Source organism: Pleurodeles waltl, chromosome 1_1, assembly GCF_031143425.1.
Source record: "Pleurodeles waltl isolate 20211129_DDA chromosome 1_1, aPleWal1.hap1.20221129, whole genome shotgun sequence".
NCBI lineage: Eukaryota > Metazoa > Chordata > Amphibia > Caudata > Salamandridae > Pleurodeles > Pleurodeles waltl.
Genome location: NC_090436.1, coordinates 307,458,029 through 307,484,256, shown reverse-complemented (window position 1 = coordinate 307,484,256; position 26,228 = coordinate 307,458,029). Strand labels below are relative to the sequence as shown.

The window sequence follows — 26,228 nt, the reverse complement described above, 5'->3', positions numbered from 1 at the left end:
TGGCCATATTCGGAGTTACCATTGTGAAGCTACATATAGGTATTGATCTATATGTAGTGCATGCGTGTAACGCGTCCCAGCACTCAGAAAGTCCAGAGAATCGGCCTTGAACTATGTGGGGGCACCTTTGCTAGTGCAAGGGTGCCCTCACACTTAGTAACTTTGTATCTAACCTTCAGCAAGTGAAGGTTAGGCATATAGGTGACTTATAAGTTACTTAAATGCAGCAAAAATGGCTGTGAAATCGTGTGTGCACTATTTCAAGCAGGCTGCAATGGCAGGCCTGTGGAAGGGTTTGTCTGAGCTCCTTATGGGTGGCAAAAGAAATGCTGCAGCCCATATGGATCTCCTGGAACTCCAATGCCCCGGGTACCTAGGTACTATATAATAGGGACTTATAAGGGGGGTCCAGTGTGCCAATTGAAATTGGTAAATGAAGTCACTAGCCTATAGTGACAAATTTAAAAGCAGAGAGAGCATAAGCACTGAGGTTCTGGTTGGCAGAGCCTCGGTGACACAGTCAAACACTATACACAACACACACATTAGGCCATAAAGTATGAGCACTGGGGTCCTGACCAGCAGGATCCCAGTGAGACAGGCAAAAACATATTGACATACAGGTAAAAATGGGGGAAACATGCTGTAGGAAGTTAGCTCTGTATATACTATCTCAAAGTGAGAGATAGAGTGCACAGAGTCCAAGGGTTCCCATTAGAGGTTGATAGTGGCAAAATTGGATGATACCAATTCTCTAATTTGTGGTAGTGTGGTCAAGCAGTAGGCTTACCAGAGGGTAGTATTAAGCATATGTTCTACACACACAGGCAATAAATGAGAACACACAACCAAATACTTAACTCAAGGCCAATAGGTTTTTATATAGAAAAATATTATTTTCTTAATTTATTTTAGAACCACAAGATTCAGAATTTAGGTAAGTACATAAATTGTAAGGTACTTCAAACAGGTCAGTATAGAATTTTGATTTGAAAAAAAAGTAGTACACACAGTTTTGGTTAAAATGGCAATAAGCTATTTTAAAAGTGGACACTGCAAAAATCAGCAGTTCCTGGGGGATGTAAGTAATGGTTAGTTTCACAGGTAAGCAAAGCACTTACAACTTCCATCTCCTGGGAATAGGCAGCCCACCGTTGGGGGCTCAAGGCAACCGCAAAGCCACCGTGCCAGCAACACAGGGCCGGCCAGGTGCAGAGGTCAAAGGCGAGCCCAAATAACATAGGCACCTATGGAGAACAGCGGTGCTCCAGTTCCAGTCCGCTAGCAGGTAAGTACTGGCGTCCTCTGGGAGCAGCCCAGGGGGGCTATGTAGAGCATTGGGGGGGCACACATGCACACAAAACACACCCTCAGTGGCACAGTGGCGGCCAGGTGCAGTGTGCAAGGTAGGTGTTGGGTTTGTCACAGAAAACAATGGAGGGACCCAGGGGTCACTCTGGCGATGCAGGCAGGGCACGGGGGGGCTTTATCGGGCCAGCCACCAACTGGGCTAGGATGAGGGCCGCCTGTTGGTCACTCCTGCACTGGTAGGTGGTTCCTCTCGGTCCTGAGGGCTGCGGGTGCAGTGCTTGGTCCCTTTCCTTTGGGTCGGGTTCCTTTTTTACCAGGCAGTCGCGGTCAGGGGGAGCCTCTGGATCTTCTCTGCAGGCGTCGCTGTGGGGGTGCAGGGAGGTTGACTCAGGGTGTCCACATCGTTGGAGTCGTCTGGGAGTCCTCTCTGCTGTGTTGGTTTCTCCAAACTCGAGCCATGGGGGTCGGTGCTGAGTGTGAAGACTCACGATTCTGGCGGGAAGTTAGAGTCTTTTTAAAGTTAGTTTCTTTGTTCTTGTTTCTGGACAGAGCCACTGTCCTCTGGAGGTTCTTGGTCCTTTAGGTGCAGCTCAGTCCTCTGAGTCCTCAGAGGTTGCTGGTCCCACTGGATGCATCACTGTGCAGGTTGTTTGAGTCTGGAGACAGGCCGTCGTCTCCGTTGTCTCTGCTGGGCTTTCAGGTCAGCAGTCCTTCTTTCTTCAGGTTGCAGGAATCTGGTTTCCTGGGTTCAGGGTTGCCCCTCAATGCTAAATTTAGGGGTGTGTTTAAGTCTAGGAGGCAGCAGCCAATGGCTACTGTCCTGGAGGGTGGCTACATCCTCTTTGTGCCTCCTCCCTGAGGGGAGGGGGCACATCCCTATTCCTACTGGCGGAATCCTCCTAAAACAAGATGGAGGATTTCTTAAGGCAGGGGTCACCTCAGCTCAGGACACCTTATGGGCTGTCCTGACTGGTGGGTGACTCCTCCTTGTTTTTCTCATTATCTCCTCCGGACCTGCCGCCAAAAGTGGGGGCTGTGTCCGGAGGGACAGGCATCTCCACTAGCTGGGATGTCGTGGGGCGCTGTAACAACAGGCAAGAGCCTTTGAGGCTTACCGCCAGGTGTTACCGTTCCTGCAGGGGGAGGTGAGAAGCACCTCCACCAAGTGCAGGCTTTGTTCCGGGCCACAAAGTGACAAAGGCACTCACCCCATGTGGCCAGAAATCCGTCTGGTTGTGGCGGGCTGGCAGGAACTGGTCAGCCTAACACTGGTGTTTGGACTGGTATAGAGGGGGCATCTCTAAGATGCCCTCTGTGTACATTTTTTAATGAATCCTACACTGACATCGTTGTGGATTTATTGTGCTGAGAAGTTTGATACCAAACTTCCCAGATTTCAGTGTAGCCATGATGGAACTGTGGAGATCATAATTGACATACTCTTTTTGGCTACTCTTGTAGGAGGCTGGACTGGCTTGTAGTGAGTACCAAAGGGTACTTACACCTTGCACCAGGCCCAGGTATCCCTTATGAGTGTATAGGGTGTCTAGCAGCTTAGGCTGATAGATAATGGTAGCTTAGCAGAGCAGCTTAGGCTGAACTAGGAGACGAGTGAAGCTCCTACAGTACCACTAGTGTCACTTGCACAATATCATAAGAAAACACAATACACCGATATACTAAAAATAAAGGTACTTTATTTTTATGACAATATGCCAAAGTATCTCAGAGTGTACCCTCAGTATGAGGATAGCAAATATACACAAGATATATGTGCACAATACCAAAAATATGCAGTATAGTCTTAGAAAACAGTGCAAACAATGTATGGTTACAATAGGATGCAATGGGGGCACATAGGGATAGGGGCAACACAAACCATATACTCCAAAAGTGGAATGCGAACCACGAATGGACCCCAAACCTATGTGACCTTGTAGAGGGTCGCTGGGACTGTAAGAAAACAGTGAGGGTTAGAAAAATAGCCCACCCCAAGACCCTGAAAAGTGAGTGCAAAGTGCACTAAAGTTCCCCAAAGGACATAGAAGTCGTGATAGGGGAATTCTGCAGGAAAGACACAAACCAGCAATGCAACAATGATGGATTTCCAGTTGAGGGTACCTGTGGAACAAGGGGACCAAGTCCAAAAGTCACAAGCAAGTCAGAGATGGGCAGATGCCCAGGAAATGCCAGCTGTGGGTGCAAAGAAGCTGCTACTGGACAGTAGAAGCTGAGGATTCTGCAGGAACGACAAGGGCTAGAGAGTTCCCCTTTGGAGGATGAATCCCCCACGCCGGGGAGAGTCGTGCAGAAGTATTTTCCTGAAGAAAGACCGCCAACAAGCCTTTGTAGCTGCAAATTGTGCGGTTACGGTTTTTGGATGCTGCTGTGGCCCAGGAGGGACCAGGATGTCGCCAATTGCGTCTGGGGACAGAAGGGGCGTCGAGCAAGACAAAGAGTCCTCTCAGAAGCAGGCAGCACCCGCAGAAGTGCTGGAACAGGCACTACGAAGAGGAGTGAAACGGTGCTCACCCGAAGTTGCACAAAGGAGTCCCACGCCACCGGAGGACAACTTAGAAAGTCGTGCAATGCAGGTTAGAGTGCCGTGGACCCAGGCTTGGCTGTGCACAAAGGATTTCCACCGGAAGTGCACAGAGGCCGGAGTAGCTGCAAAAGACGTGGTTCCCAGCAATGCAGTCTGGCGTGGGGAGGCAAGGACTTACCTCCGCCAAACTTGGACTGAAGAGTCACTGGACTGTGGGAGTCACTTGGACAGAGTTGCTGGATTCAAGGGACCTCGCTTGTCATGCTGAGAGGAGACCCAGGGGACTGGTGATGCAGTTCTTTGGTGCCTGCGGTAGCAGGGGGAAGATTCCGTCGACCCACGGGAGATTTCTTCGGAGCTTCTAGTGCAGAGAGGAGGCAGACTACCCCCACAGCATGCACCACCAGGAAAACAGTCAAGAAGGCGGCAGGATCAGCGTTACAGAGTTGCAGTAGTCGTCTTCGCTACTTTGTTGCAGTTTTCCAGGCTTCCAGCACGGTCAGCAGTCGATTCCTTGGCAGAAGGTGAAGAGAGAGATGCAGAGGAACTCTGATGAGCTCTTGCATTCGCTATCTAAGGAAATCCCCAAAGCAGAGACCCTAAATAGCCAGAAAAGAGGGTTTGGCTACTTAGGAGAGAGGATAGGCTAGCAACACCTGAAGGAGCCTATCAGAAGGAGTCTTTGACGTCACCTGCTGGCCCTGGCCACTCAGAGCAGTCCAGTGTGCCAGCAGCACCTCTGTTTCCAAGATGGTAGAGGTCTGGAGCACACTGGAGGAGCTCTGGGCACCTCCCAGGGGAGGTGCAGGTCAGGGGAGTGGTCACTCCCCTTTCCTTTGTCCAGTTTCACGCCAGAGCATGGCTGAGGGCTCCCTGAACCGGTGTAGACTGGCTTATGCAGAAATGGGCACCATCTGTGCCTATGAAATCATTTCCAGAGGCTGGGGGAGGCTACTCCTCCCCTGCCTTAACACCTTTTTCCAAAGGGAGAGGGTGTAACACCCTCTCTCTGAGGAAGTCCTTTGTTCTGCCATCCTGGGCCAAGCCTGGCTGGACCCCAGGAGGGCAGAAACCTGTCTGAGGGGTTGGCAGCAGCAGCTGCAGTGAAACCCCTGAAAAGGCAGTTTGGCAGTACCAGGGTCTGTGCTACAGACCAGTGGGATCATGGGATTGTGCCAACTATGCCAGGATAGCATAGAGGGGGCAATTCCATGATCATAGACATGTTACATGGCCATATTCGGAGTTACCATTGTGAAGCTACACATAGGTAGTGACCTATGTGTAGTGCACGCGTGTAATGGTGTCCCCGCACTCACAAAGTCTGGGGAATTTGCCCTGAACTATGTGGGAGCACCTTGGCTAGTGCCAGGGTGCCCACACACTAAGTAACTTTGCACCTAACCTTTACAAGGTAAAGGTTAGACATATAGGTGACTTATAAGTTACTTAAGTGCAGTGGTAAATGGCTGTGAAATAACGTGGACGTTATTTCACTCAGGCTGCAGTGGCAGGCCTGTGTAAGAATTGTCAGAGCTCCCTATGGGTGGCAAAAGAAATGCTGCAGCCCATAGGGATCTCCTGTAACCCCAATACCCTGGGTACCTTAGTACCATATACTAGGGAATTATAAGGGTGTTCCAGTATGCCAATGTAAATTGGTGAAATTGGTCACTAGCCTGTTAGTGACAATTTGGAAAGAAATGAGAGAGCATAACCACTGAGGTTCTGGATAGCAGAGCCTCAGTGAGACAGTTAGTCATAACACAGGTAACACTTTCAGGCACACTTATGAGCACTGGGGCTCTGGCTAGCAGGGTCCCAGTGACACATACAACTAAAACAACATATATACAGTGAAAAATGGGGGTAACATGCCAGGCAAGATGGTACTTTCCTACAACCCTGCACTTACAATGTGTAAGGTTTGGCTTAGACACTGTAGGGGCATAGTGCTCATGCAACTATGCCCTCATCTGTGGTATAGTGCACCCTGCCTTAGGGCTGTAAGGCCTGCTAGAGGGGTGACTTACCTATGCCACAGGTAGTGGGATGTGGGCATGGCACCCTGAGGGAAGTGCCATGTCGGGGGAAGAGGGGGCTCTTAGCACTTCAGAGAGCCTTCAGAGCACCAGATAGCACCCATGGGAGTCCCAGGACATGGGGACAAAAGAGGTGCAAAATGCGGTTGGTGCAGCACTTCAAAGGAAGGTCCCATGCGGCCGGAGAACAACTCAGGAGGTGAAGAAGACGCGGTGCGCAGGGGTACTGTTGTTCTTGGGGAAGGAAAGGTCTTACCTCCTCCAAATTGGGACAGCAGGACCTCAGGACAGTCTGTGTCGATGGGGCCCACCCTCTGTGTTCCAAGGAGCATGATCATCGCCAGGAGAGGAGTCCAAGAGAACCGGTCGTCGACCTAGAAGGTGCCTGTGTGAGCAGGGAAGTGACTCTGTCACTACACGCGAGATTTCTTCGGTCCTTCTGGTGCAGGGTGAAGACAGGGAGTCCCCAGAGCTTGCACACCTTGGAAACTGTTGCAGTTGCTGGCTGGAGCTGAAGTTGCAGAGGAAAAGTAGCCCTTCTGGATACCTTGTTGCTGTCACAGCGTTTCCTGGAGCAGTCTGCGGTTGATCCGAGGTCAGAGGATGAAGTAGTAGTTGCAGAGGATTCCTGCTGGAGCGACAAAACTCCTTTGTATCCTCAGACATTTGGGGGCCAGTGAAAGTGAGGGACAAGTCTGTTTCAAGTCTTGCTTTGCCCCAAATGGTGTGCAAGGGGAATGTCATGTGCCAAGGTCAACAAAAACTCCTTAACTTTTGAGGAATGACCAATCTCCTGGTGGCACCTTTGCCTCGGAATAAAGGAGGTTATTGTCCCAGTAGGCCCTGTGTGTCTCACTGACATCCCCTGCTTGTTGAGCTGCACTTTGCTTCCTCAGACTTTCTAGAGTAGGACAGAACTTCTGCTGTGGACTAAGTTCTTCCCTGGTGGGTCCTCCTACACCTATAGCTTAGCTGCATCAGCTTTAAGCTCCTCTGGTGTAGATTCTACCCAAGGGGCAGGTTCCTCTCCCCCAGGGCCAGGATCCTCGTTGGACACCTGAACAGGGGGTAACTTTTTACCCCGCCTGCCTCTCTTTTTGGGCCATTTTTCAAGGCTCCAGTGCTCCTTGCTCTCCCTGCTTTTTAGCTTGTGCTCTTGTTAAAGTAAAGATGTGCTCAGGGATAACCAGCATTGCTGCATGGGCTTCCAACTACACTTTAGACCCAGCTGAAGTCTTCCAATCAATACCTAACAGACACTCTACAGGTAGGTCAGTGGATACCATAACTTGTTTTGGGCCATAAATTACCCCCATCCCTCAGCTAAGTTCAACAACAGCCATGGGGTGGCACTGAGTGTTATTTTGAGTGCCAGTGACTTGGTAAGTGTGACCAAGTAGGTGTTGTTCAGGTGACACCAGTTCGTCAGTCACCATTGTGACACTGGCACCCGTGTGCCTATAGGCCTCAGCCTCAACAGCATTTATAAGTGGATGCTGCCTAAACATATCCACATTAAGGGGACAAAAAGCTAGGGTGGCAAGGTCAATGCCACCCTCACAGACCAAAACTGTCTCAGTGGTCTCCCTGACTAACCCAGAGCCCACTACAGTCCCCAGGGTAAGCCCAGCTATACTCTTGGACTGACTACTACTACCATTGCTATTACTATTGCTAGGGGCACTAGGGGTAGAGGTGGTAATGGTAGTAGCAGACTTTGTGCTCTTTTTAAGGACAGGTGCTGTCACCTGCCCCATGGCATTTTTGTCTGCAGATGTGCCACCAATGTTTATTGTGGGAAGAGAAAGAAGACTTAGACATATCCCCAGAAGATTTTTGTGGACCTGTCTCCTTATTTGATTTGTCCCCACCTTTGTCCTGATTCTTGAAAGAATCCTTCTTTTTGTGGTCATCCCCTGTGGAAGTTTTCCTACCCACCCTGGTACGAACCCATTTATCTGCCTTCTTACCTACTTTTTGGGGAGAGATCAGATCTGAGTCCACCAGGAACTGATGCAGTCTATCATGTGTGGAGTTATTAAGAATGCGCTCTCTTACAAGAAGATTATACAAGCCCTGAAAATCATGCACATTGCTGCCTTGTAACCAGCCTTCCAGGTACTTGACAGAGCAGTCTGCAAAATCTCCCCAATCATGGGAGGACTCATTCCTAGTCTTCCCGAATTCGATACTACACTCCTATGTGGTTAAGCCAAATCCATCAAGGAGTGCATTCTTGAGTGTCTCATAGTAATTTGCATCCTATTCTCTGACAGTGAGGAGTTTCACCCTGACTTCATCAGAAAAAGAAAGCTACAAGATGGCTGCACACTGTCTTTGAGGGACCCTCTGAAGTTTTCAGGCCCCCTCCAAGGCAGTGAATCACTTGTGGATATCATCCCCATCCTTGTAAGGTGGGATAATTTTACTGAGATTTGTGGAGTCATAGGAGTCCTCCCTGACACTGGTGTCCCTAACGTTGTTGCTGCCACCATGGGGTGTTGGCCAAAAAGTCTGCCTTTCTCTCTCCGTTGCCAAGGCATCCCTATCTTTGACTAACTGTTGCTGCTGCAGCCTCAGCCTGGACTCCTGTAGCCTGTTTGCCGAACTCCCTGACATCAGGCAGAAAATGGGGGTAACATGCCAAAAAGAGGGTATTTTCCTACACCTTGCATTACTTCAGATTTAGCAAGCCACGAAGGGCGAAGCAAGGTGGCCTCACATGGCTTAATAAATCTGACTTAGGTTTTGAGGTGCCCTTTCACCCTCTTGCGTGGCACCAGGGCGATGCAAAACCTTGATAATTCTGGACCACCACTCAACCCCTTAGATTGAGAAGTCCTAGCCCCTGATTATCCTGCGAGATACCATCTGAGATGATCTTGGTTATTTTCATCACTCAAAGAAGATGATGCATCTTGCCTGACGCTGATAAGAGCTAACTACCAGATGGAGGCTGCTGCCGCAGCGCATGTTTGCCTTTCGCAGGGAATGCTGCCTCCACAACTCTTGTGATAATGACAGCCTAAGCTATCAACAAAGTAGGCAGTGTGCTGCTTCTCCCTAAGAAATTCCAGACAGCAAGTTGCTCTACTACATGCTCTCATAGGGTAGCACATAGAAGTAGATTTTAGGATGTTAGGCTTTTAGATCACAAAATGTTAATTTTATTTTCACTGTTTAAAATGTGTCTTTTTGCTGCTTTTATTGTATCCTATGTGATTATTTTAGATGTACTAAGAAACCTGTTTGCCCTGTTGTATTAAACTCTTTTAGTTAAAAGTGTCTGTTCTTCTTCGTGCTACGTATGTGTGATACTGTGAAGAATGAAATAGGCTTACTGTTACCACAATGCCCCTGATTTCTTTCCAGGGATTGTTAGTATCTAAAAAGCAATTTGAACAAAGTCACTCTTGGCATATTTACCCCCACTGTTTGCCTCTTTACCAGTGTATTTAGACTGTTTTCACTCGGATCCTGCTAAACAGGACCCCAGTGATTGCACTCTCTCCTCTAAATATGGTTGTTTTGGTACCCTTTGCACCCCATAATTGGCATACTGGTGTACTTCTGTAAGTCCCTAGTATATGTTCCTTAGGTACCCAAGGCATTGGTACACCAGGGGTCCCCCCATGGGATGTGGCATGTTCTATGCCACCCATGAGAGCCATTGCAAACTGTGGCCCAAAATTAAGCATTTTTTTTTACGCTAATTCAGCGCAAACCTATCTCCATATTTATACTTTGACACTAGACACGTCTAGTGCCAAAGTTATGGAGTTAACATAGTTTTCTGGACATGAACACCCACCTTGCATCAATGAGATGCAAGGTAGGCGTTCCCGTCCAGAAAAGGACGATATGCTGGATTTTAGCACGGGGATGGGGCCTTAAAAAATGGCGATAAGCTTGCTTAGCACCATTATTTAACGCCTGGGTATGGGCAGGCGTAAGGGGATCTTTAGGCATATTTCCATGGTCAGAGACCAAGGAAAGTGACCACAGGTGCCCTTCCCTTGCCCCAGGGACACCCCCACCCACACCAGGAGGACACCTAAGGATGGGGGACCAATCCCAGGTAAGTCCCGGTAAGTATATATATTTTTTTATTTTAACCCACTCAGGGGCCCTGACTTTGGGCCCCCTGCACTGGAGTGGCCCCAATGGCAATACCCAGGGGACATTCATCCCCTGGGCATGGCCATTGGGGTGCTGGGCATGGCTCCTGTCTTTACCAAGACAGGAGCCATGTCCATGGGGATTGTGCACCAGAAAATGGTGCTACACTGCTTATAGGCAATTTGTCTGCCTCTCAACAGTGTAGCGTCATAATTCGGCGCACAAGCCCCGGTTTCCCCTACGCCTCCCCCTCTCTGTTAGCGACCTTTCCAAGGACAATAACAGGGCATTAGCGCCATTCCATAAATATGGTGCCCGGTCGGCGTCTTGGGATGGCGCTAGCCGGCACTATACTTTTTCACGCAAAACTGCGCTAATGCAGTTTTGCGTGAAAAAGTATAAATCTGGCCCTGTGTCTGCAGGTCTGCCATTGCAGCATGCGTGAAAAGGTGCATGCACCCTTTCACTGTTGATCACTGCACCAAGTCACTGTAAGTCACCCCTATGGTAGGCCCTCATAGCCCTGAGGGCAGGGTGCAGGTTCCTGTGTGTGAGGGCACCCCTACATCAGCAGAGGTGCTGCTACGAACTCCAGTTCCAATGCACTGGACTTCGTGAGTGCGGAGAAGCCATTTTACCTGTGTACTGGCCTGTGGTCCATCTACATAAAGATAACTCTGAACCTAGGCATGTTCGGTATCAAACATGTCAGAATTATACCCCAATGCAAATACCAGTAATGGTGGCATGATTCCATGCAATCTGGGAGTTCCTCAGAGGACCCCCCCAGTATTGTCCTACCAGTCTTTAAGAGTTTGCGGGCAGCCCACACTGCTGAAACCCTCAGACAGGTTTCTACGCTCCTGCTGCTTGACCAGCTCAAGCAGGGGAAGGTAGAAAAAAGGATTTCCTGTGGGAGAAGGGATGCAGCACCCTCTCCCTTCGAAATAGGTGTTACAAGGCTGTGGCGGGGTAGCCTCCCCATGCCACCGACTTGCTTTGAAGGGCACATTTGGTGCCCTCCTTGCATATTCCAGTTTGCACCAATCCAGGGGCCACTGGTCCCAGCTCTGGCACGAAAGCACACAAAGGAAAGGGCAGTGACCACTCCCCTGTCTATCATGGCCCCAGGGGTGGTGCCCAGAGCTCCTCCAGGGGACCACTTGATTCTGTAATCTTGAAAACAAGATGTGCAGAGGCCCCTGGCAGCATCTGGTTAGTCAGGACATGTGGCTGGTGTCAGTGACCCCCTTTAATAGGTGGTCACCCTGCAGAGTGTCCAAGCCCCCTATCATAGCTATTTAGGGAGTCCCTTGTGGGTGGGTCCCCAGATTCAGCATGCAAGACTCCATTAGGACTCCACTGCATCAACCTCTTCTGTTCTTGGCCACCAGAAAGGCTGCTGGACTTCACAAGAACAAAACAAGCCTGCAACTCTGAGACAACCTCCCCATGCAACATTGTTTCTTTGGATCCTTCCAGTAACTGCAACATTTCTATGGCTATGCATCCTCTGGGGTTGGCAAGACTTCAGCTGCACCAACAGAAGCAAGAAGGAATCTCCCTTGGAGTGAAGGAGTCACTCCCCTGCATCTGCAGGCACCTAAGTCAACAACGTCCGGCTGCTGGGATCTGCTCTCCACAGGAACTGCATGGATCCTCCAACACAGGTGGTAGTCCTGAGTGGTCCTCTGCATCCTCTCTACCCTCTGTCCAAGTTGGGAGATGGTGAGCCCTTGCCCCTTCCTCCAGGACAGTGCCCCTGTGCACCGCAACTCCTGCAGCAACCAAGGCTTGTTGACTCCTGCTCCGAGGTGTCTTCAGGGTCCAAGTAGCCCTGGCCTCCAGCACTTCATCCTTGCAAGGACGCTATCTCTTCTGCTGCTCCAGCAACGTGGGACTCCTCTCCAGGTGTGCTGATTAGGCCGCACTGCTACTGACTGTGCCTGCTGCCAGTGGGTTGCCTGTGGGGGCTACAACTGCTTCTGCTTGCTCTTCTGGCTGCTGAGGGTCAGCCCGGACTCCCCTCCAAGAGTCGAGTCCCCGGACCATGCTGGTCCTCTTCTTCTCTGCAAATCCTCTTCTGCCCAGATTTGCTTTTGCCAAGGCTTGTTAGTAATCCTCCTGACCACTGACCCTCTCAGACCCAGCAACCGGCATGGCATATCTTCTACATGACTCCAAGGACCTCTCTGCAGCTTCTGAGCTCCACAGCATATCTTCATCTTCCATCGTCGACCCGGATCTTCATCCACAAAAGGGTGGGTAGTGGCTCCTGCCCCACCTGGACACTCCTGTGTGGACTCTGTCCCCTTCTTTTGCATGTCCTTTTCATCTGGAATCCACTGTTGGACTCCACTGGACTGGTCTTGTTCATGCAATCTTCCTTTTCCAAGTCCCCTTATTAGTCTCTTGGAAGACCAGGTAACTTACTTCTGCTCTACTGGTCGCTGGGTGTCATCTAGGTACTCACCTTTGGGTGTCCCGAGTTCTCTCAGCTCCCTTCTAACTATTCCGCATCCTTGGGTGGGGGACTTCACTTCGAGTTCCACTATTTGAGTGTATGGTTTTCCCCCCCCCACCCAAAGGGCCCTAGCTATTTTCTGCTATTTTTTGCCAATGCTTGTTATTTACCAATGCTAATTTCTAAAACGTATTGTGTATATTTAGGGCCATATTTATACTTTTTGATGCAAAACTGCGCTAACGCAGTTTTGCGTCAAAAAAATTAGCGCCGGCTAACGCCATTCTGAAGCGCCATGCGGGCGCGTATTTATTCAATGACGTTAGCCGGCGTTAGCCGGCGACGCTGCCTGGTGTGCGTGAAAAAAAATGACGTACACCAGGCAGCGCCGGCGTAGGGGAATATGGAGCTTGGGTGCCAAAAAATGGGGCAAGTCAGGCTGAGGCAAATTTTTCGCCTCAACCCGATTTGCGCCATTTGTTTCGACTCCCAACCCCCATTGAAATGACTCCTGTCTTAGCAAAGACAGGAGTCATGCCCCCTTACCCAATGGCCATGCCCAGGGGACTTCTGTCCCCTGGGCATGGTCATTGGGCATAGTGGTATGTAGGGGGGCACAAATCAGGCCCCCCTATGCCACAAAAAAAAAACATTATTACTTACCTGAACTTACCTTATGTTCCCTGGGATGGGTCCCTCCATCCTTAGGCGTCCTCCTGGGGTGGGCAAGGGTGACAGGGGGGGTCCCTGCTGGCATGGGAGGGCACCTCTGGGCTCCTTCCGAGCCCACAGGTCCCTTAACGCCTGCCCTGACCAGGTGCTAAAAAACAACGCAAAAGCGGCTGGACGTCATTTTTTTTGACCCGCCCACTCCCGGGCGTGAGTTTTGCCCAGGAGTGTAAATACGGCACACATGCCTCGGAGTCAATTTTTTAGACGGGAACGCCTACCTTGCATATCATTAACGCAAAGTAGGTGTCCACGCTAAAAAATGACGCAAACTCCATGGACTTTGGCGCTAGACGCGTCTAACGCTAAAGTATAAATATGGAGTTAGTTTTGCGTCGGAATTACGTTAAAAAAAACGACGCAATTCCGGCGCAAACAGAGTATAAATATGCCCCTTAGTGTTTACTTACCTTCAGTTGGTGGACTGCCTGTAGGTGATCTAGTTCAGTGCTACTGTAATAAAGTGCCTTTCTTTTTGTAACACTGTGTGGTTCCTTTCATGTGAGATAAGTTGCTGTGTGACTGCTGTGGTATTGCAAGTGCTTTACACTCCTCCTAGATAAGTCTTGGCTGTTCACAACAGCTACTACTAGGAGCCCTGACTTCCTAGACACTGTTTCACTAACTAATAGGTTTTGCCTAGACCTGATATAAAGTGCAAACACCATAGGTGTCCACCACACACCATGCCAGCTTCCTAAATTGTTGGTGCAGCAGTGGGATAAGACACTTGCAATTGCCCTACCACTCTGACACTGGTAACTTTCCACTGGAAAGCCTGCCACCAGCCTATAGGGTACTCTACACTTAGTAGTTAGGAGCACTAGACTTCTAGTTTTGGTATGTTGGGGAGGGGTCTGGCATAGCCCTTTCTCTAAACTCTTTAGAGAGTCTAGTTACTTAGGGTAGGCAGGTGCACCCACACTACTCCATGGAAATGTCTTCAGTAGAAAACTCAGTATGAGTGCCTTATTTTTCAAGTTTTGAGGGAGATGTGTGCTTCTAGGAAGCTGAAGACATGGAGAAATTGCAACAAATCGCTCCTCTTAGGATTGCTCCTCCAGGCTGATAGTTAGAACACTGCAGATCAGGGGGACAGGAGGAAGAGACTGATCCCCCAGTCTTAGAAATGATAGAACTAGACTTCATTGGAAAGGGTCAGGAAGAAACTGGGGCACACACTAGTCCTGCAGGGCACACTCATGGCAGTCAAAAGGGGACACGCACCAGTAGACCCACTTTTACTCCCAGGGGGTTAGTGCAAAGAGTATCCAGGAGGAGGGGTAGGTCCTCATCTGCCATACCCATGTCTCAGTAGTATCTGATGAGACTAACCACTTACCAGGATCCCAGTGATTATGCTCTCTCCTCTACATTTTGTCACTGCATACTGGTAACCCAGTATTTCACCCAAAATTGGCATACTGGTCCCCCCTTATAAGTCCCTCATATATGGTACCTAGGTACCCAGGGCATTAGGGTTCCAAGGGGGTACCTATGGGCTGCAGCATTTCTTTTGCCACCCATAGTGAACCCATGCAAAGGCTTCTACAGGACTGTCATTGCAGCCTGTATGAAAATGTGTATGCACCCTTTCACTGCCGTTTACACTGCACCAGGTCACTTATAAGTTACCCCTATAGCAGGCCTTCCAGCCCTGAAGGCAGGGTGGAGAGTACCTGTGTGTGAGGGCACCCCTGCACTAGCAGAGGTGGCCCCACGACCTCCAGGACAGCTTTCACGGACTTCGTGAGTGTGGAGACGCATTTTATGCGTGCACTGGACATAAGTCACTACCTATGAGCAGCTTAACAATGGTAACTCCAAATATGGCCATGTTTGGTATCAAACATGTTCGAATCATACCCCAAGACGTTTGAAAGCATTGGTAGTATGATTCCATGCACTTTGGTGGCTCCCTAGAGGACCCCTAGTACTGCCATAACAGTCTTCTGAGGTTTTCCAGGCAGCCCCAGCTGCTGCCACCTCACAGACAGGTTTCTGCCCTCCTGTTGCTCAAGCAGCTCGAGCCCAGGAAGGCAGAACAAAGGATTTCCTTTGGGAGAGGGGTGTTACACCATCTCCCTTTGGAAATAGGTGGTACAGGCATGGGAGGGGTGGCCTCCCAGAGCCTCTCGAAATGCTTTGAAGGGAATAGATGGTGCCTTCCTTGCAGTCTACACCACCGGTTCAGGTACCCTCCCCCCTTCCCTGCTCTGGTGCAAAACTGGACAAAGGAAAGGGGAGTAACCACTCCCCTGTCCATCACCACCCCAGGGATGGTGCTCGGAGCTCCTCCAGAGGGTCCCTGGGTTTTGCCATCTTGAATTCCAAGTTGGCAGGGCATTCTCTGGGAGCATCTGAGTGGCCAGTGCCAGCAGATGACATCAGAGCCCTTCCCTGATAGGTGCTTACTTGTTTAGCTGACAAATCCCCCTTTAGGGGCTATTTAGGGTCTCCCTTTTGGGTGATTCTTCAGATTCAAACTGCAAGACTCCAGCAAGAATCCTATGCATCCTTTACTTCACCTTCTTACCAAAGAAGCTGCATCCGGACCCTCCAGGAACTCTACAAACTGCAACAAAGGAGCAAAGACGACTTCTGCAACATTTTGGCCCGTATTTATACTTTTTGACGCTAAACTGCGCTAACGCAGTTTAGCGTCAAAAAGTTTTGCGCCGGCTAACGCCATTCTGAAGCGCCATGCGGGCGCCGTATTTATTGAATGGCGTTAGCCGGCGCTAGCAGACCGGCGCTGCCTGGTGTGCGTGGAAAAAAACCACGTACACCAGGCAGCGCCGGCGTAGGGAAAAATGGCGTTAGGGCGTCTTAAAAATGGTGCAAGTCAGGTTGACGCAAAAAAATCGCCTCCACCCGATTTGCGCCATTTTTAACGACGCCCAGACGCCATTTACATGACTCCTGTCTTAGTAAAGACAGGAGTCATGCCCCCTTGCCCAATGGCCATGCCCAGGGGACTTCTGTCCCCTGGGCATGGTCATTGGGCATTGTGGCATGTAGGGGGGCACAAATCAGGCCCCCCTATGCCAAAAAAACAATAAAAAAAAAAAAACAATTATACTTACCTGAACTTACCTGAATGTCCCTGGGATGGGTCCCTCCATCCTTGGGTGTCCTCCTGGGGTGGGCAAGGGTGGCAGGGGGGGTCCCTGGGGGCATGGGAGGGCAGCTGTGGGCTCATTTTGAGTCCACAGGTCCCTTAACGCCTGCCCTGACCCAGGCGTTAAAAAGAGGCGCAAATGCGGGGTTTTTTGCCCCGCCCACTCACGGGCGTGATTTTTGCCCGGGAGTATAAATACGACGCATTTGCGTCGCAGTCATTTTTTTAGACGGGAACGCCTACCTTGCATCTCATTAACGCAAGGAAGGCGTTCACGCCAAAAAATTACGCTCTTTCCTCATACTTTGGCGCTAGACGCGTCTAACGCCAAAGTATAAATATGGCGTTAGTTTTGCGCCGAATTTGCGTAAAAAAAAACGACGCAAATTCAGCGCAAACAGAGTATACATATGCCCCTTTATCTTCAGGTCCTGCCAGCAACTGCAACTGTTTACAGGTCGTGCATCCTCAGAGGACAGCATTTCTTCAGCCTGCACCAGAAGAACGAAGGAATCACCCTTGAAGTGAAGGAGTCACTTCCTTGCTTCAGCAGGCACCCCTCTGCAGCAACGACCAGTGGTGTGGGTCCCCTCTCCTGAAGAAGTGCTTGGATCCAGCAACACAGGTGGTGGACTGAAGTGGTCCAGACGGTCCTGACATCCAACGTTTGTGGAGGTAAGAGCTTGCCTCCCCACGCAAGACAGTACCCCTGTGTACCGCATTAATTGCAGTTGCCAAGGCTTGTTGGCCTCCTTCCATGAAGTTCTTCTGCACCGTGCAGCTCCGGCCCCCAGCACTCCTTCCTGCGATGCACAGTTTCTGAGTGGTTCTCCGGTGGTGTGGGATCCCTTTGTGTAATTCTGCGTGGGCCTCCTTTTGCACCTTCCTTGTCCCCGTGAGATTCCTGTGCATGCTGCCTGGTCTTCTGAGGGCTCTCTGAGTTGCTGAGAAACCCCTCTGACTCTCCCTCCTTGATATTGTCCACCAGATCCTTCCTGGTCCTGGTCAGCGCCATTTTTCCGCTAACTGCATGCTTTACGTGTGCCAAGGCTTATTGGTGGAATCCAGTGACGCAAACCAGAATGCAATCATCCATCCGGCATAGGATATCATCTACACCGTGCAGCTCTGGCCCCCAGCACTCCTTCCTGTGATGCACAGCTTTCTGAGTGGTTCTCCGGTGGTGTGGGATCCCTTTGTGTAATTCTGCGTGGGCCTCCTTTTGCACCTTGATTGTCCCCGTGCTGTGACATTCCTGTGCATGCTGCCTGGTCTTCTGAGGGCTCTCTGAGTTGCTGAGAAACACCTCTGACTCTCCCTCCTCGATATCGTCCACCAGATCCTTCCTGGTCCCGGTCAGCGCCATTTTCCGCTAACTGCATGCTTTACGTGTGCCAAGGCTTGTTGGTGGAATCCAGTGACGCAAACCAGACTGCAATCATCCATCCGGCATAGGACATCATCTGCACCAACCAGGAACCTGCATCCGTCCCCTTGGGTGCAATACTAACTGTTGCTTCTTGAACTTGGTTTCCTTCTTCCACGGGTCTTCAGGTCCAGGAATCCCTTGTTGGTGTCTTGCAGTCTGTTCTGTTTTTTTGCATAATCTTCTTTCTCATGTTCTTGTGTGTTCTAGGAAAGTTACTGTGATTTACTCCTGCTTTCCTGGGCTCTGGGGGGGTTCTATTACTTCCTTTGGTGTTGTCTAATGCTTCCAGCGCCCCTCTACATACTACACTTGCCTAGGTGGGAAACCGACATTCGCATTCCACTTTCTTAGTATATGGTTTGTGTTCCCACTAGCTCATTTCAAAATATTGTTATTTTCACTATTTGCACTGTTTTCTAACTGTTTTTACAGCTATATCTGCATACTAGTGTATATAATTTGTGTATTACTTACCGCCTAAGGGAGTATTGTCTCTACAGTATTTTTGGCATTCGTGTCACCAAACTAAAGTACCTTTATTTTTGTAATACTGAGTATTTTCTTTTGTGTGTGTGAGTACTGTGTGACTACAGTGGTACTGCATGAGCTTTGCATGTCTTCTAGTTAGGCCCTGGCTGCTCATCCACACTACCCCTAGAGAGCCTGGCTTCTAAGCACTGACTACATTTCACTAATAAGGGATAACTGGACCTGGTATAAGGTGTAAGTATCTTATGTACCCACTACAAACCAAGCCAGCCTCCTACACAAGGAAGGGCAAAGTGCTGCCTTGCATTACTCTGCCAAAAGGAGGCATGCGATGGGTGGAGCGTGGTTGTTCCCACGCATCCACCCAACAATGTTGGTGCATTCGCAGATTCACCATCTGCGGTAGACCTGGGAATGCACCAAAATGCTACGCTTGTCCAGATAATGCATAACAAGGAGAAATATCTTTATTTTTCCTTGCTTTTTCCTTTTTCTGTGTGTGCTGCATTCTGATTGTCGTGCCAAGGATGTTGTAAAGAAAACTTACTGCTTCCTGCAGGAGCTGAAAGAGGGCGTCCGATATTGACATGGGCAAGACTGAGGAGGCCTAATTTGACATCTGGGAAAGACCATGAGAGGTCACAGGCCCTCCGCATCGGGAGACCTGATCCCACAAAGAAGCATCCTGGTCCTCCTGTATTTGTTGACTGACATCAGGCGAGGTAAGACTGTTGTGGGCCATTGGACTTTCTGGGGCTTTGCACAAGTTTAACTGATAACATTGACTCGTAAGGCCAAACGTACACTTTTCCACATGGGGACTAGCATGGGCCACCTCTGACATTCACCTCCATTAACGAATAGGGAATAACGAACCCCAATAGAAAGGAAAGAGGGACTTTGAGATTATGCCCAGGACAAATGGAGCACACTCATCTTAAAAGACTGAGGGCCAGATGTATCAAGAATGCCTTTTGCGAATCTGAAATAGCGATTTCTTAAAAATCGCAAATGCTATTACCAAATGGCAAATTGCGATACCGGCCCCCAATCCCATCTCTGGGCCTGTCGGCCCATATTTGCGAATATTTTGCATGTCCCAAATTGCGAATTCCTAACTGGAATTCACAATTTTTGGAAATGCAAAGTCCAGGGTGCTGGGGGTCTTAGGCCCCCTCTGCTGCACCCCAAAATATTTTTTTACAACATGTAAGGTGCACACATGCCAAAAAGGCATGTGTGCTTTACATGTACATTTTAAAAATGCATTTAAATGCATTTTTAAAACTTGCACATGGTTACCACCAAGTTGAACTTGGTGGTAAATAGCGATTCCTTAATGCCCAATTCGCATTAAGGAATTGCTTCTTACATGTGCTTTAGAAATCGCAAATAGTGAATCCTTATTTGCGATTTCTTATTTAGAGAGTCGCAATTTGTGACTCTCTAAACAGGGTCGCAATTTTAAGGAATCGCTATTTTAGCGATTTCTTAAAATTGCTTTCAGAATGCCTTTGATACATTCTGAAATGGCTTTTTGCATTCGCAAACGAGCATTCGCACCGTTTGCGAATAGAAAAAGCTTCAATACATCTGGCCCTGAGTTCTTTGTTTCTATGCTTTGCATGTTTACATTAAAATACTAAGGCCCTGATTTATACTTTTTTTTGCGCCGCATTACCATCATTTACTGGCGCAAAAGCGACGCAAACTTACAAAATACAATTGTATTTTGTAAGTTTGCACCGCTTTTGCGTAAAAAAATGATGGTAATGTGGAGCAACAAAAGGTATAAATCGGAGCCTAATTTTTTTTATAAAAGCAAATATTTGATGGCACAGTAAGCTTATTGCTGTATGTTATACTCTGAGTCTTGCACCTGTGTACGCCTTACCTAACTGCCCCTCAAAGAGCCTTTCAGTCACGTCGAAAAGGTTAGATTTTGGCCAGTTACTGTGGGCCCATACTTGGTTAAGCCTTTTACAGCAGGAGTAAAACACCACAACCCCCACGTTTGGTCCCAGTAACCCCTGCTTAGCCCATGGCTCTCTGAAAGGCGTGACAGTGTCTGTGTGTGTCCTTCAGGGCTTCAATGTGCTCGGTACCTTATGAGTGAATATCAGCTTGTACTGATGCTGACCTACTTGTACCTATTTAATATATAAGACATGCACAGCAATTGAGTGTTGTTCCTGTTCTTGTGTTACAATGTTGTACCTTCTGTGTGTTAAAGTATCTGCTTCTATATTGTACCTTCTGTGTGGGGGCGGCCTGTTCGTGAGAAGGAAGCTTGCTCTATAGCTGCCATATTTTACCTCTTCTGTGTGTCTAAGAAGTTTGCACAGCTACTGTATATGGTGCACCAGTTAAACGTCTGGAGAGAATTCAACAATGCTGAGGCCCATGCTTTACTTGCTGTGTGTGCCTTGGCAAAGCTTGAGAAAATGATTCACTACACAAAAATCAAATCTTCTGACTTTGTCAATGCTTGTTACTTGACAACTACTGTTTAAGAAAGGACACATTTTTTACCATAATGAAATAAAAATAATTGCGCCTTTTTCGACTTTACACAGTGGCAAACAACTGAAACCTCTGAAGGGGTTTCCACACCTGTGCTGATGAGTTTCATTTAAGTGAAAACAAAGGCAGGTTCATAAACTAATACTTACACCCTGACGTCACTTCTATTTGTTGCAGAAGTTGTGGTGAAAGGCTTGCATAACGTACAAGGCAACTCAGGTATCCAGAGGTAGCAGTGAAATTGTGAAGGGTGACATTGGAGACAGTCTCATTGACTACAGTGTAGTCTATGGGTGGAATGGAGGAACTGTTTAATCTCCAGAAGATGCTGCTGCTGTTGGTGTAAGACAACTGGCTCTTGTCCAAAATGCACGAAAAGGTTATTGTTGAACCTCTCTCAACCACAGGAGACGGGGGCTTTACTTGAGCGTGTCCAACAAAATGTCTGCCTGTGAGAGGGGAAATAAGCATAAGAATGAGTACTTACAACAGCCATTTTATTTAAAAGCATGGAATCACAGAAAAACGTATATTTTCAGCTTGTCGGACAATCTTTTAGAAATAGACTAGTTTTCCTTCTGTGTATTGTGACACTGAGTGCATGTGCACACACTCTAGGCCCGATAACAAACCTTATTCGTTTCACAGCCGCTGGCAACATTTGTCATAGGAGAGGAGTGGAGTGGGTTTTGTTGAGTTTTACTTTGGTTTTATGTCATTCTGGATGACTTGGAATATCACTTGTGTGAAGCCCACGTGTAACTATTATTCACGGGCGGTACTGGATTCAAGTATTCTTAAAATTCCGCGCCAAGGACTTTTACCCAACAATTCGCTTATCCAAACATAGTCCAGGAAAGTCAGGCTTCCCCAGCTATTTGTAAGGGCTGCCTGCAAAGTCTTCACATTAAACAATGTGTTGTTTCTAGGTAGGAGAATAGCCTAATGGATTTAGCAAAAGAAATCTAGAGCAATTTACAATCCACTCTTCGAAACCTCCAACTGGAATATTCTTAGATTTTCCAAAGAAATGAATAACTACAGTTTGTATTTCAGGAACCTTTTGACTAATCCTTTCCATTCATTTCGGTTGGTATGAGACCGTGCGAGTACGCGTAACCTTTACAATAATTATTATCTTTCACAGCCTCTCCAGGATTTTGTTCTCATGTGAGAATATCCACTAAAAAGATATTAAGCAGCTTAGCACAATTTTTATCTGCAAATCATACCTCCAGCCACTTGGAATATTAAACACCACACATTAAATATTATGTTGAAATAGAAAATTGTTCTGACGTGTTTTAACATTGATAGTAAACTTTTGATACTCATATTCTACTCCAATAGATAATTGTCTCAACTATCTTCTGCTGTTTATCGGAATCCCCTGGAAAAAACGTGGTGGACCGATAAATTACACATAGCTACAATCTCTGCACAATGTTGTGTCCGCAACGAACACACAAAGTAACACCAGGTGTACGGCTCATTTCAGAGGATTTAAGCCGATACCGGATAGCTGGACGTTCAGAAGAAAATATAATAATAAAATTAAACGACTCACCACTGTCAAAAAAACACAGCATGCTTGAGTAAAGAATGATCCTGACAATTTAAACTAATAAAAGAGGGGAGTGGCCAAGATGGCAGATCAGCACTGGACACACTCGGCAAACAAAATAATTACTTTATTTCCGCATGGCCGACAATAATCGAACCTATTGCCCTGTCTCCTAAAGCTATAGTTTTGGGTGACTTTAATCTCCATCTGGAAGATAAGTAGGACTCAGCTACTAGTGAGTTTCTGGGCCTGATGACAAGTCTTGACTGGGATCTTTCTGATCTTGCCCCTTCACACAGCGCTGGACACATGCTGGGTGGTATTTTCATCCGGCATAATAATTGCACTAGGCTAGACAACATGGCCCTTGATTGAAAAGATCATCACCTGTTAACTTTTAAGGTAGCTGGCACGGAAGTAGCCACCAAAACACCCCTTGCTCCTAGGCCCGGCAGGCCCTGGCACAAGGTGGAGGAGGTGAGCCTGACCAGGGCTCTTAAGTTGGGTTGGGATCAGGCAAGAGCACAGGGTTTCCCTAGACTGGAGGCTTTTGAAATGGGGATCAGAGCGGCCATCGACACACTGGCCCCCTTTGCCAAACTAGGTCCCAAACGGGGGCGCCCCTCCACAGCTCCATGGTACTCAGAGGAACTTAAAAATTTGCAGAGATAATATCGTTGTCAGGAACGTAGATGGCAGTTTAACAAGACCATGACGGAGAGAGGCAAACTCAGGGCTTCCCTCGAGAAATACAAATTAGCCATTAAAAAAGTTAAAATAAAATACTTCTCTCATATTATCAGAGAAGCACAGAGTGTACCGGGGGAACTCTTTAAAGTGGTGTGAACTCTTACCCTTCCGCCCCCCCCCCTCCCGGTCTGGACTCTTAACCTTCTGCCAAAGAGTTGCTGACTTTTTTGAGAACAAAATTGTCCAGCAGCATGCAAATTTTGCACAACTCCCCCTGGAAAGGGATGGAAGCAAGTTGGAGGGAATCCTACTCTCAGATTCTGTTCCTAAATTGAATAGTTTTTCTCCCTCATCGGCCAAAAGGATTTCCGAATTATTGGCTAGAGTCAAGTCCAGATCACCGAACGACCCTTGTCCCCGCGGATATTAAAGTTAGTACCGGACCTGATTTCGATGGCCTTGGAACCAGTGTATGCACACATCTTTGGGGAAGAGGGCATTCCAGCTGCTTGGAAAGAATCCATTGTGATCCCTCTTACTAAGAAGCCAGACAAGGAATCCAACGACTTAAAAAATCTCCGACTAATCTCCCTCTTACCCACTACGGCCACGATCTTGGAAAGACATCTCAATATTGAACTGGCTGATTTTCTACAAGCCAACGGAGGATTTGATCTGTATCAACATGTGTTCAGACAAGCTCACAGCACGGAATCTGCTCTGATATCCTCGGCCGATATTATTTGCAGAAGATTAGATCGGGGGGAAGGCACCATCCTTGTCTTATTGGATCTCTCCGCAGCTTTCGATACTGTATACACGCAACGCCTTATTCAGTGTTTGCATCAGGTAGGAGTTAGAGAAAGTGCACTTGACATCCTCAAGTCTTTTCTCACTAATAGATCTATTACTGTGTCCTGTGGGGATTACAGGGCTATTGCAACTACTATGTGGCGTACCACAGGGGACTTCGCTTAGACCTACTCTGTTTAATCTTTACGTGGTGCGACTGGCCAGACCAGCGCGTTCATTCGGTTTTCAGATTTTGTTGTACGCAGACGATACACAGCTGATTATTCCGGTCTCTCACAACTGAGGGGAGGTCGCCGATAGATTCTATCAATGTATGAGAGAGATCAGCAGCTGGATGAGCAGTAATTGGCTCAAACTCAATGGGGAAAAGACTGAAATCATTTTCTTCGGATTGGATACTAAGTTATGGAGCCCCTGATTAGGGGCGTGGCCTGGCCGCCGGGCACGATGGCCGACACAGCGTGAGGCTCTGCCGGGCCCCGGGCTATTTATTTTATTACACTTATCCTGCAGGCGGCTGCGGCGGGCGCGGACCTGGGTAACTCCCCCCGGGGGCCCCAGTGACTTTCCTGTGTGCCGGAGAGCGGCTGAGGCGGACACAGAAGGCTGGGACCGCGCGGGCAGGCCCAACGCCGATTTTTGCCTGCGCGTGCGCTGCTTGCATGCGGGGAGAGGAGGAGAGCTGAGGCTGCTCCCGGCAAGAGTGCAGTGCCGGGAGCACGAGAGAGTGACTGGGGGCCTGTTCGGCGACTATATCGGGCTGCGGGCCCCCCCCGGTGGAAATCATGGCTCCTGCTGCCTGGGCCCCCCTGGGTTCCTGTTGCCCTGTGGCTGAGGGACTTGCCTGGGCCTCGTGGCCCTCGGGACTTCAGGCTGACGTGTGCTGCTGGCGGAGACCGGGCCTGGACGGCCTGGAGGCGCACGGAGAGCGTACCTGATATGGAGAGCTGCCTGGCCCTATGAGGAGGAGATAAGTTGGAGGTGGGTGATGACCTGGGGCGCCCAGTTTTGGTGAGTGGACGGCGGGAGAAGACTGCGGCTCAGATCTGCGGTGTCCCCCTGAGGTTGTTACTGGGGAGACCGCCATACTATACTGGGAGCCCAGTACTACACCGTCTGGAAGGCCTGATTGGACTCTAGTGCAGGTGGCTGGACAGGGAGGAAGAAGGCCTGGGGTTGGTGCTGCGGAGCACGCTTGTGGAGGTCTCCTGGAAGTTTGGGGCTGTGGCATACCCTGTTCTCGGACGCGGGGTCTGGGCTCCCCCCCGTGCTGCGTGGATCCCCGTGCTGTTGGTGGTGCCGGCAGAGTATCCTGCGGCGTAGTTGGCCTGATCTGAGAGGTGCTGTGGGGTGAGCCGGGTCACCTGGAAGCTGTCTGGTGGTCCTGCAGGGTGTGCCGGGCTGCTAGCAGAGTTGCAAGTGCAAAGTTTACAGTGATTGTCAGAGGTGGAGGCCCGCTGCCTTCGATCTTTATCTCAGCTTTGGCGCAGGTTGAGACCGCACGTGTTGTATTGAAGGATGGGCAAGGCAGACCAGCAGCAAGCAAAACTCACCTTCGAGGGGGGAAAAAAGAGGAGTGCTGTTCCCGCCTCCCTGCCTGGGGATGCCGAGATTGGAGAAGAGAATCCAGAGGTGACTGTGCGGTCCATGTTTTTAGAGCTTAAGACCAGCTTGGCTGGCATTGATGCCAAGCTGGACCATGTGACGGAGCGGCTTGATGACCATGACAACAGGTTTGAGGTTCTGGAGTCTCGCACGTCAGAAATGGAAGATGCGCACAGGGGTGACAGAGAACAGATTGCACAAATGGAACGTCTCCTAGAGGTGATACGGAATAAAAATGAGGACTTGGAGGAGCGGTCCCGCCGTAATAACATACGCATCGTGGGGCTGCAGGAGGCAACTGATATGGGTCGTATGGAAGACTTTGTGGAGAGTATGTTGCAGGAGCTGTTTGTTGGCGAGCTCTCACGGATGCTGGTGGTTGAGAGGGCGCACCAGTCCCTGGGGCCTCGGCCCCCGCCGGAAACACCTCTGCGTCCAATTATTGTGTGTCTATTGAACTATAGAGATCGGGATGCTGTCCTTCGGCTGGCAAGGGAGAGAAGGCCTCTAGTATATAAGAATTCTGAAATAAACTTTTTTCCTGATTATACCCCCGGTGTGCAGGCCCAGAGGCGAGCCTTTCTGCCGTCGAAACGTTTGCTGAGCCAGGATGTAGTTGGGTTTGCCCTACTATATCCGGCCAGACTGAGGGTGCGGCACGAGGGCAAGGTGCTGTATTTCACGGACCCCAAACAGGCGGCTAAGTTTGCCAGACGATTACCAAGACAGTTGGGGGCTGTGGGATCTGGGGGGCTGGGTGCAGGAGACGCCGCCCTAAGTGACA

General features: G+C 49.1%; 1 protein-coding gene across 1 annotated transcript in view; it reads right to left on the bottom strand.

Moving 5' to 3' along the window:
- IL31RA (interleukin 31 receptor A) overlaps nt 1–26,228 on the bottom strand; it is a 1,545,596-nt gene that overhangs the window by 1,132,067 nt on the left and 387,301 nt on the right. Inside the window, exon 4 of the mRNA XM_069222232.1 lies at nt 20,922–21,221. Within this exon, the coding sequence (XP_069078333.1) occupies nt 20,922–21,221 (300 nt within the window). The remainder of the gene's footprint in view (nt 1–20,921; nt 21,222–26,228) is intronic.